Source organism: Centroberyx gerrardi, chromosome 13, assembly GCF_048128805.1.
Source record: "Centroberyx gerrardi isolate f3 chromosome 13, fCenGer3.hap1.cur.20231027, whole genome shotgun sequence".
Taxonomy (NCBI): Eukaryota; Metazoa; Chordata; class Actinopteri; order Beryciformes; family Berycidae; genus Centroberyx; species Centroberyx gerrardi.
The window spans coordinates 13,135,569-13,146,865 of NC_136009.1; the positions used below are offsets into that span (position 1 = coordinate 13,135,569).

Consider the following 11,297-nt stretch of genomic DNA (forward strand, 5'->3'; position numbering starts at 1 on the left):
ACACTGTACATCACAACCACAACCCCATGAAGCTATACAGAGACTCTGTGCCCCCAATCCTTAAACCTACCTTCTCTATGGCCATCTCTTTCACAGCCTTGTCCACAATGTTTTTGACCTCGTCCTCAACACGGTGGAGCTGTAGTTCCAACAGGTCCCCCAGGGTGGTGCCCTCCCCCATCACAAACCTAACCTGGGGACCAAAAGGACGCCGTGACAGCCATGAGTGTGATCACATGTCTTATCATTGGATCATTGGGTTAACTGAACTGTGCTGATCATGACAAGGACAGGACAGGAACAGACAGGATAGGTACAGAAAGACCAGACCGAAGCAGAATAGAACTAAACTGAAGAGAGCTGCAGACTGTATACAAAAAAGAACACAATATTTTCAGACATAGTGATAAAGCAGCAGAGATCGTCCCGTACCCTAGTGGTGTTCATGAGCTGTTGCCAGTGTCTCTCCCTGACAGCAGAGTTCTGCAGCTCGTTGACGGCTCTCAGAGAGGTCAGCAGGTTCTTCACAGTCGACTCCAGACCCGTGTAGACGTTCCACACCCGCACCTCCTTATCCAGTGTCTTCATCTCCTTCAACATGTAACAGAAATACTCACAAATTACATATCGCATGAGATAAAATAAAGAGAAGAACATTATAAGGCTTATTTGAAGTGAGTTAGTGCGTGGAAGCTTGTTACACCTTAGCAAACCGTCTGAGCTCCATGTCCATCTGCTCAACGTTGATCTCCTTCCATGGAGTCTTGGTCCAATCCTTTATACTGGTCTGGCATGGAGAGGAGAATGAGAGTGTTATAATGGGGAAATTCTCTTTTCGAGTGCAGGTTCAGCACCCATGGAGCTGGTAGGGATTCAGTGTCTTGCTCAAGGACACTTCAGCAATGGAGATACTTGCTGTCACAGGGGCTCGGTCAACCTATCCACTATGCATGCCTTGTTGCCTTGTGTAAATGTGTAAGCTATGGTGCATAAACACAGCTAAAGATTCAAAATGTCAATGTTTGGGTGCATGTAAATAGACTCTAGGGTGTTTGTATTGTGCTGATTGATGCGTACCTTGACAAAGATGACCATGTCCCAGACAGCTTTGACCAGTATGATGTCAGAGCGACACTGGCGCAACTGCTTGTAGTCTGGGAAGCTGACCTCAAACAGATCAGCTGTGTCCTGCAGCTTCCGCATTTCTGTCTCCAACACTGCTACTGCTCGATTAGACTGGAGACAGAGACATACAGGATATACAGTATAGGCCATTAAAATGCTCTAAAAGCATAAAAAAGTGATTTCCATTTAATCATTAAAGGGACCAGTTTGACATGGCAGAAATGACTTTTATTTTTGAGTAGGTAGTCGGCCTATGGTCCACACTCCTCACCTTATCAATCAGTTTATATGGCTCCTCCACACTGATCTTAAAGATGGTTTCGGTACGGAACTGTTCTCTGAACTCATGCTGCTTGACCTGAAAGGTGAAAACACTGCACATTTAGGATTCAAGGAAGCTGCAGTTTGGATGAATATCTGTCTCTACATCTCCATCAATAACTCTGCACCACGTTGGGGGGTGGTGGCTCAGTCATACATAATGCAGGAGAGAAAATGAGATGGTCAGACATTGAGCTCTTTGTTAGGGGTTTCCACACTGACACTCTACCCCACTCACACACAGCCTCACCTTGAGGCACTCGAGCACGAACATACACTCTCACCTCAAACCGGACACATTTCCTGCGTATGACGGAGACTTCATTGGATTGTAGCGGCGCCACTTCATGTTTGACTGTGAAGGCAATCTTCCTCAGACTTTTCCACTTCTCAGGCAGCTCCTGTGTTATTGTGGTAATAACGTACAGGATGTAAGGCAGTAAAAATGTATGAGTGCCATCATCCATGAAAATGTGTGTGTCCCTGTTTGTGTTTGTGTGTGCTGATACACACTTCCAGCTGTGAGTAGACACTCTCTGGGAGTTGCTGTCCATAGGTCTTCAGGAGCTCAGCGGTAGACTTGAGAGGTTTGAAGTGCTGTTCGTTGCTGATCTGTCTGTCGCGAATGGCCATGAGGTGACCCATGATGTCCACCAGGCCTGCATAGTCGCCATCTGACACCTTGTTAGAAAGACCCCGCGCTGTGTCCTGGACAAAGGAGGACAAGTCCCTCACACTGAGGGATAGAGAGGAGAGAGGATGATGAAAAGTTTGAGAAAGCAGGGAAGAAGCACAGAAAAAATATTCTTGGAATGATAATAATGTGAAAGTAAAATTTCGAATTTAATCAAACCACTGCTAGGTCCCTATGTTTTATCTGCATGTTTTTTAGATTGTTTGCTGTTATGTTATTTTTTTTCTTATAAACTTGTGAAGTGCTTTGTAACAAAGTGCTTTGTGTTTAGGGCGTGTGTTTAAGTTGACTTGATTTGAATTTACCATATTTTTTTGCAACCAGTTGTGTGTAGAGCAGGATTGTGTGTGTGCTTGTGTGTGTGTGTGTGTGTGTCTAACCTCTGGTTTACGTGGTTGAGCAGGTGCTCCTTGAACATCCAGCTCCATCTCTTGATGACGTTCATCAGTGTGTGTTTGAAGGGTCTGATGTCTAGCTGCAGCCAGCCACAGAACACCCTCCTGTCCTCCATCTTGCTCACTCGCACATACAGAGACTCAAACAGATTGATCTGGAATGAAGAATGAAGTACGGTGACTCAGAGACAAGGATCAGAGAGTAAGTACTGACTTTGTCATTTGGGGGCAGTGTTAGCCTAGAGTTTAGAGAGGTGGGCTTGTGACCAGACAGTTGCTGGTCTGAATCCCAGAACTGGCTGGGAAAAACTGAAAGCGACTGAGAACCACCATCAATGTGCCCTTGAACAAAGTGCTTATCCCCCAACCTTTGAAAATCGTGAATGTGAACTATGATGTGGGACGCACCTGTTCTTTAAAGTTGTCCAGAGTGGGCGGGTTCTTCTTCAGTTCATAGTCGGCATACAGCTCAGCTTCCTCTGTACTCAGTACATGCCCATACAGCAGGAACTGCCTCATAAATTCAGACCTGTGAAAGGTAAGGAAAAAAAGACTGGCAAGTTAAGTTACAAAAAGCAACCATTTATTTTCACTGGGAAATATATTATACACAGCACCCCAATCAAGGTAACCCTAACCCTCAAGGTGAGAAAGACATTATTTAGAAAACCTTGCAAATATGTCATGATTAATTCACAGTATATTCAGAAAAAAAATCACACTCAATCATAAATGAAACTACTCAAGGACGCTCACACATACAAAAATAACAGATAAACAATCAACAGATGGACAGTGACACATTTCTGACCTGTCATCAGTCCAGAGGTAGCGGTAGCTGGCAAACGATCCCTGGTATTCCCTGACCTGAAAATCAACACGATCTTTGTAACTGTAAGCACCATGAATGAGCCTCAGTGTGGATGAGGAACAGACACCCACCTTAGCGATGGCTGTGCGCGCCCGAGAGCGGATCACATGGCACAGCTCTGACAAGTCTTCCATCTCATCTATGTCCGACTAGAAGTGGAGGAGAACAGGTTAAGCATACCACTACGTTTGTTTAAGCAGGTTTGTGCAGGCAAACGTGTATTTCTGCATGTGTGCATGCATGCACATAGTGTATATATCTGTGTACCACCTGATAGTTATCCAGCTGTTTATGCTTGGCCACTCTGGGTATGAAGGATGCCATGTTGGTGATATTGGCCACCATCTTATCGACAATATCATAGAAGTTGCCCTGGCGGCTGAGGTCCAGTGAGGGGTCAAAGGTCATCTCATTGCCGTTGAGGACCAGCTGGACCTCAAAGAGTGGTGCGATGCGCTGGGCTGCGTCTGTGTTGTCCATGAAATACTGCAGGGAGCAGCGTACTGCGCTGGAGAAGCCCGCCAGGATCATACGGTCCACATAGTCTGCGTAGGCCCGCCACTCGCCGCTGTCTGGGTCCGACACGCCCAGCAGAGACTGGTTCTCCTGGAACAGAGCGGAAATGGCCGGCAGGTGGGTCAGAGGGAGTTAGGAAGGAAGAGAATGACCGAGTGAGTGAGTGAGGAGAAATTCCATGCATGTGTCTGCCTGTCTTTTTTTGCTCTCCAGTGTCAAGAGTGGGTGGTATGTATGTGTGTGAGTGTATTATGCATCTGTTTTTGTACCTGCAGCAGTTTGTGTATCTGCTCTCCAGTGTCGGTGATGAGCGTGGCCTGTTTGGTAACACTCTCCTCCATGTCAGAGAGGATGAGGAGGGTAGAGCCGCGGTTCTTCCTGGTGATGAAGGCCTGGTGGCTGAACTTCCCCATCAGGGCCTGGATGGCCTCCACATTGGCCTTGCTCGTCTGGACGCGACTTGAAACGCCCTTGTGATTGCAAGAGAGAGGGAGAGGACAGCCGCATGTAGCTTCTTTTGAGGCAGAGCTCTTTCTAAAGTTGAGGAAAGTCAAACTATTTAGGGGGGCGCTCATGACGTGGGCTGCATTTGTATGAGCCCACCAATCACAGTAAGGAGGATGTGGGGCTTCATGCCATGAAGGTAGCTGACAGCTTCACTGCAGCATCTGACATTGCTATGGAAACAAACTGCACAATATGCCACCCGCTTTTTCATATATCAGCACAAAATACAGCTGAGGCAGCGCTTTTTCTATAAATAAAGCAGACTAATGTGAACATGCCCTAGAATAGTGTGAAAGTAAGTACAGAAAAGAGAATTATCCCACACACTGAGATTACCTTGTACCTGTATATTTGTCAGAAGATTTTCTTCAAAGCAAAGTGTCTGTGAGAATGTACCTTGACCAGGTTTCGTGTAGTCTGGATGTAGTCCCAAAGGTCGTCCTTAGCCCAGGTCAGTTCCCGGAGGGCGGGGTCTAGCTGCCGTCTGGTCCCGTCCATCTCCTCCTTGACCAATCCCAGCTCTACAGCCAGGATGGTGCTGTGGAGCTGGTTGTACCATTGGGTCACCAAGGCCAGCGTCTGGGTGTACTACAGGACACACTGCAATGTTAACACTGTAACCCAGATTATTTTTGACATATTATCAGCATCTATACACAGAAAAAGACTGATTAAAAATGGTCTCCTTGCAAATTTCAGAGGTAAACCATTTATAACCCCAAACAGCATGTAAAAGCTCATGTATGGCTGCTACTATCAGCTGTATGACACAAAGTTCAGTGTCACACTAGAAGCCAATTTACCCACCATGTAGAGAGTCTCTCGTTTGGAGTAGAGATGGAGAGCTGCTTTAGGGATGTTGTGGTTCTTCAGCATGCCGAGATACTTCACCTCCCTTAGCACTGAGGTCAACTGAGGAGAGAGAGAAGAGAAAATCTAATGTAATATCAGCGAATCCAAAGTTGCAAAGTTTATTCTTTGCAACTTCAAAATCTGAATGGTTGATCAACACTTTAATGAATGGTGAGTGGTAGATGTGAGGTGGCCAATCATGGACCATGAACAACGATCATTGTTGGAATAGAGTGCACAAGTTAGAAAACAATGAAAGAAAATGTGCACAGTACACCACAAAATGCCACACTAATCTGCTCCAAAAGAAATGTAAAACGTATTTCCTTAGATTAAAGTGATTGATTTTGTCATAAGATAAGATACTTTATTGATCCCCTTGGGGAAATTCAGGAAAGTATTCATCTTTGTCATCTTTGGTGTTAAGCGGCTATGGCTGTGGTGCTTTTGTACTGCACTTCTCAAAGATCACTTAGTAATGTAATGTCTTTTTCCTTGGATTTTCTGTTGATGAGTTTCTGTAGGTGGCGCTCTTTTCTCTGTCTGTTCAGCCATGGTGGCTATCGCTGCTCATGCTAACTAGCTCTTCTTCTGTTTATTCCAACTAAGCTGCTGTTGCTGCTCCCGATAATGTAAAACACATCACTCTCTGTATGCCAGATAAAGCTCTGTAAAAGCTCTCATGAACTGGGTATATGTTGAATCACTATTGTGTTGTATCAATCAGGGATAGAAGCAAAATGGAAATTTATTTATATGAAAACGTCACAGAATGTTACTTTAACTTCTTATTTCTGGCGTGTAAATGAAACCTTATCATGGTTAAATATACAATGCATAATCATATGTCTATCATATGTTTTCCACTGTCCCTTTGCCCCCTGTGTAACGTACTTTACCTGATATGTTAGCAAGTACTACCGCATGAACACTCCAGTACCACCAAAACAAAACCCTGTGCATTTAATATATTAAGTAGAGAAAGTGATTGTAATTCTGATTGTGCCACTCTTGGTGTTTCTGTCTCCTTTCTCCTTACAGCAGGGTTGAAGTTGACCTGGAACAGGCCCGTGTCAGTGTCCAGGGTGAGCAGTGGTTCCTGGAGGTGGGTGTGACAGAGCTCCTCCAGCCCCTCGGTCCACTCTGAGACCAGCTCCTCATCATGCTGGTCCAGAACCTCCAGGACACGCTCACACTTCTGGAGGACGTCGTCCGCCTCAGCAGAGCCCAGAGGCCTGGGAGGGAGAGAAGGAGGAAGGAGGGGAGGGTAGAGGGAAGGAAGAGGAAAGATGGTGAGAGGAATGAAGATAAGGAGAGAAACAAAGTGTGCATGTGTATACGTGAAGAGTGTCATTCCAAAATGAGATATCCACCATTTGAAAAAACTGACACCTCCTCTAAAAAATGTTGACATGAAAGTGAAGCATTATGGGTAACTCTCAAATACTTAGCCATCGTTAAGGCTTTTTTTAAATATTGACTGAGGAATTTCAGGTAGCAATATTTTTACCAAAATGGATATATAACATTTTGGAATAAAACAAGTCTATTTTGTTTATAATACAGTCCAAAGCATTAAAAATATGGTGCCAGTAAAGTAAACTTAAGTAAGCTTTTTTAACCTGTTGACCAATTTACAGAGTTACATGGATAATACATCAATGACATATTAAACATAGCTATAGATTCTGTTTTTGACTGTATGTCAGCTGACAGATGAGATAGTTGTGTGTGTATGTGGAGGTGTTGGTCCATACATGTGAGCCAGCTGGTTGAGGTTGCTCCTGTTGGTGAGAATGCGATCCCGAAGCTCTTGTGACCATTTGAGGTTGCCGGCCACTGTGGGCATATTCTTACCCAGGACCGCACAGCCTGACCGCAGCTGAAAAATACAGGGTTTGGTTGATGAGTAAGTCATGTTCATTACTCTAAGTCAGTACTCTTTCCAAAAACATTTGGTAACACACACATACAGCTCTAGTGTGTGTTTAATAGTGCGTGAGCCATCAGAAACTCTTATTATGTTAATAGGCCCGTTGCATGTTATCTCTCTGTCTCTTTATGAAGCAAATCAGACACTGCCCCATTATGGATGTAATTTAATGGTCATTGGCTGTAGTGTGGTCATATGGCTGAAATTAGGGTATTCTGAGCTATTAAGTGTGTTAATATCTACTTTTTATTTATTCCCATCCCCCCTCTCTGTTCCCTCTATCCTCCTCTGTCTCTCTCACCCTGTCTCTGTGCTGGTCAAGTATAAACTGACAGTGGTCTACTTCCTGGTTGAACATGGCCAACAACAGGCTGTAGTTAGGAGAGAACAGCTGGTTGATCCTGGGTCTCTCAAGCAGGGTGCCAAAAATCTTCAACAGCTAGACAGGACACAACAACACAGTTATATGATGAGTGCAATAGGTCATTCTATTACTGCAGCAGGGACATGACTTGCATGGATAGCGTTGTATGGAAATAAATTCATAAATCATGAACTAGGTAAAGGATTCAAGGTGTAGCAGGCATACTTTAAAGGTAGACTTCAGGCTTTTGGAGTGCTGGAAGGCCAGATTGAGGACGGTCCCCAGTCTCTGGTCAAAATCTCTGTTCTGCTCCATGAAACGCCTGTAGTCACTCTCAAAATCCTGGACACAAGACGCCATCAGATAGAAGATGATGGGTATGTTCATTCCTCTTAAATTAAAAAGCTTTGAGTGCACTTTTAGTATTACTTTTATTCTATTACACTTTGAGTGCACTATCAATCCTGTAAGCCCTGTCCAGTTAAACAGATCAATATGGGCTGGAATAATACACTCTTCCCAAAAGTATATTATCAAACAGATAGTTCCAGTCCTCAGTTTTGATGAGCTGAGTCACGCCGGAAGCCATTGTAAAATACCTGTAAAATACCTAATAACACACTCCTGTGAACATATAACTGCTAATTTAAATATCAATGCAAACTAAAACTCACCACTCACCTAATGTGTTGCTTAGCAACCACTTTGTTTAGCTACTGTTCAAGAACCGTACTGCTAGGTGGAAAAATTGCATTTGCTTTTATTATTATTATTCAGTCGTGCCTATCAGTGGCTCTTAGCTGTGATAAATCACTGTGAATCACGGCCTCCCATGGCTTATTGATACAGCAGTGTGATATCGGAGACGACTGCAACAATCACACACTCGGTCTCACATCGTTAGTGTAGTCCAGGGGGTCATATTTGCTCTCTCTGAGGCCCCGCCAGCGGTCGTGAAACTCCTCACTCATGCTGAAGACCATCTCACTGAGGATCTTCCCTCTGGAACCGCCCAGCTCCACCTTCTCCAGCTTCAGGAAGTCCAGCGCTGTTGCAAACAGCTCCTGTGGATCAGAGGTGAAGAGCAACTGAAAGGTCAGGGTCATAAGAGGGAAGTCAGTGTCAGAGGTACAGCGGTTAAGAAGTCTGACTGTTGTGTCAGGTGGCAGTTTTTTATATCACTATTCACATGAATAGATAAAAATATATTTTCATACTGGAATACACAGCTGCTTACTTAATGTCCAGGCAAAGTGTGCTGGCTGTCATCTTTCTGACAAAGAACCATTAAATTCTGTTTTTAATTTTCAGATGAGTGATTTTTTCAACATTTTCTAAAGATTATCTTATGACATTACTGCTATATTATATAGATCAAAGTGGAGCGAGTCAGGAAAGGTAAGTAAAATGCGTGGAAAGAGGGCGATAACACACCATCGCAGTTACATGGAATGCATTTAGCCAACTGAACCACCAGGACACCCTCACCTTCACTAAATCGTATTATCTAAACACTGTAGGTTGGAGTGTTAAAAGAGTTGAGGTAGTGTACATTTCAGGTGGTGTATAACAATAACACTCTCTGGATCTGGACTGTGACGATCTGGATTGAAAATACACTTGCCACTATGTAGACCTGTCAGTAAAGTACAAAGATTGTCCATATGCAGTCTTACTATTTTTCCAGTCTACTTTGTGAGCAAGTTGGATGTGCACAGCTCTGCTCTTCTACATATCCCTAGCAACACACACAGAGCTATGTGTGTGTGTGCACCTCGATCATGAGCAGCCTGTCCATGATGCGGTCTGAGCGCTGGAACACCAGTGTGGCGGGGAAGTCCCACAGCCTGATGGTCTGGCCGTGGTGGTAGTACTGGGGGATCCGCTGGCGATGAATGTGGAACAGACGCTTGAAGCAGCGCAGAACCGAGATGCTCATCTGGACCCTCTCCACCCCCTCCTCCAGCTCCATCTTGAACAGCTCCTCAGGCAGAAGGTAGCCAAAGGCCTGGACACACACACACACATACACACGGTCATTCGGACGAATAGTTACTTAAATCATTTAATTCAACTGTCTCTCTCTCTCACACTCTGCTGTACCTTCTCGATGAGCATGTTGCAGAATTCCTGCAGCAGCACCACCATGCGCTGAGGGGAGCAGTAGTACTGGGAGTGGCTCCAGATGAGACAGAGGGTGTGGAAGAGCGGAGGCAGCAGAGCGTCTATCTGCGGGAAACTTTTCTCCTCCAGGCTGCTGATCAGCCTCCTCAGAGGGCGCAGGTACAGGTCTATGTCCTCTGCCTCCAGCACCGCTAGGAGCACCACAAACACATGCAGTAGAGCTAATGGATAACAATATGCATCGGTGTTAAGCAAAGATGTGTTCTTTAGCAGTAGGGTTTTGGGGTGATTTTGTACTTTGCTCGATGCCTGTTCTGGTTTTTTATTCTACGACAGGTTCAACAGCTGAAATGGTTCTTATTTGGGTTTATTTGATAGAGTTACAATTTTGAATACTGATTTGTGTTTTTCTTTTTTAGTTTGACATTTTCAATAGCAGCAGGGGCAATTTACTTGTCATGGTGGCCCACTGCTGCTGAATGAACACGCTGACACACACAAAGAGAAGGGCACAGGAATACAAAATGCGAAAATCAGAAAGAGTTACCATGCAGCTTAAAAACAATGATGACTCTGTGGATTTGAAGGACAGAGAACAGCCACTGAATACTGAATGGAGAAAACACTGAAGCTCTGTGTGTTAGTAAACTATGAAGACATTGAACCAGGAGAAAAATGCTGTAATAACTGTAAACTGTGATGATTATAAACTCAATTTATTAAGCCAGTGACTGCTTGATCTACACAGCATTATCAATTTTGCCTCTCAGGTAAAACTGAATGAGACTGGATGATTAGGAACAAGGAAATAAGTTAGGACTGATGGATGAGGAGAAGTGGTTCTGCTTATCTACCCTCATTGACTTTGAGGCAGATGTCGTTGAAGGAGGAGTAGTAGCTGCTCTTGATTCTCCTCAGGATCTCCATGATCTGCTCCACCTTGGGGCTCTGGATCTGAAAACAAGAACGGCATGGTAGGATGCACACCACCAGTGTTAACGGGAGAGACTGGAGATGAGTGTATGCTGTGCCATGCAACAGGGTAGAAAGTGGACACGCACACGCACACACACACTCACTAGGGATCTTACAAACTTTTCATTTCTAAAGTTCAGTTTTTCTTTCCTAGACCTTGTCTTGGCTAGATTTCAAGATGTTGGTGAGTGTTCAATGTGATACATGCAATATTGGCTGGGAAATATGACTCTCACTCTCTAGCCTAAAATAGATTATTCATAACAATGCAAACGTCAAATAACATATTGTTATATGTGCATCAGGAGTGAATTGTTACATTTTCTCTAACTTTTCAAGGCTACTTCCAAAAAGACATGGAGATTAAAAAACTAATTTTCCCACCTTTCCAGACCTGCACAGAACTTTGAAATCTACACATACATCCTCACTGAGACACGCACACACATCACAAGCCTCAACCTGCACAGACCCAATTTCACCCGTGTCGTACCTGTGACTGGATGCCCAGGAGGTTTTCCCTCTGAGTGGCCCAGAATTGGAGCTCCACGGTGGGCCCCGGGTGGTCTCCCTGGCGCAGCACCATGCCCGAGTCCTTCTTCAGGACAGTCCATATCTGG

At 44.5% G+C, this 11,297-nt stretch overlaps 1 protein-coding gene across 1 annotated transcript in view; it reads right to left on the minus strand.

Moving 5' to 3' along the window:
- The window catches only part of dnah9l (dynein, axonemal, heavy polypeptide 9 like), a 40,301-nt gene extending 29,651 nt beyond the window's left edge, over positions 1-10,650 (minus strand). Inside the window, exons 1-23 of the mRNA XM_071922122.2 lie at positions 10,557-10,650; positions 9,682-9,893; positions 9,353-9,586; positions 8,475-8,642; positions 7,804-7,920; positions 7,516-7,653; positions 7,039-7,163; positions 6,321-6,516; positions 5,237-5,341; positions 4,826-5,017; positions 4,192-4,392; positions 3,677-4,012; positions 3,478-3,555; positions 3,347-3,402; positions 2,944-3,064; positions 2,521-2,690; positions 1,960-2,182; positions 1,731-1,847; positions 1,397-1,483; positions 1,078-1,236; positions 704-787; positions 433-591; positions 71-193 (exon numbers count right to left, since the gene is read on the minus strand). Coding sequence (XP_071778223.2) covers positions 71-193; positions 433-591; positions 704-787; positions 1,078-1,236; positions 1,397-1,483; positions 1,731-1,847; positions 1,960-2,182; positions 2,521-2,690; positions 2,944-3,064; positions 3,347-3,402; positions 3,478-3,555; positions 3,677-4,012; positions 4,192-4,392; positions 4,826-5,017; positions 5,237-5,341; positions 6,321-6,516; positions 7,039-7,163; positions 7,516-7,653; positions 7,804-7,920; positions 8,475-8,642; positions 9,353-9,586; positions 9,682-9,893; positions 10,557-10,629 — 3,474 coding nt within the window. The 5' untranslated portion in view covers positions 10,630-10,650. The remainder of the gene's footprint in view (positions 1-70; positions 194-432; positions 592-703; positions 788-1,077; positions 1,237-1,396; positions 1,484-1,730; positions 1,848-1,959; positions 2,183-2,520; positions 2,691-2,943; positions 3,065-3,346; positions 3,403-3,477; positions 3,556-3,676; positions 4,013-4,191; positions 4,393-4,825; positions 5,018-5,236; positions 5,342-6,320; positions 6,517-7,038; positions 7,164-7,515; positions 7,654-7,803; positions 7,921-8,474; positions 8,643-9,352; positions 9,587-9,681; positions 9,894-10,556) is intronic.
- Positions 10,651-11,297: the final 647 nt, after the last annotated feature.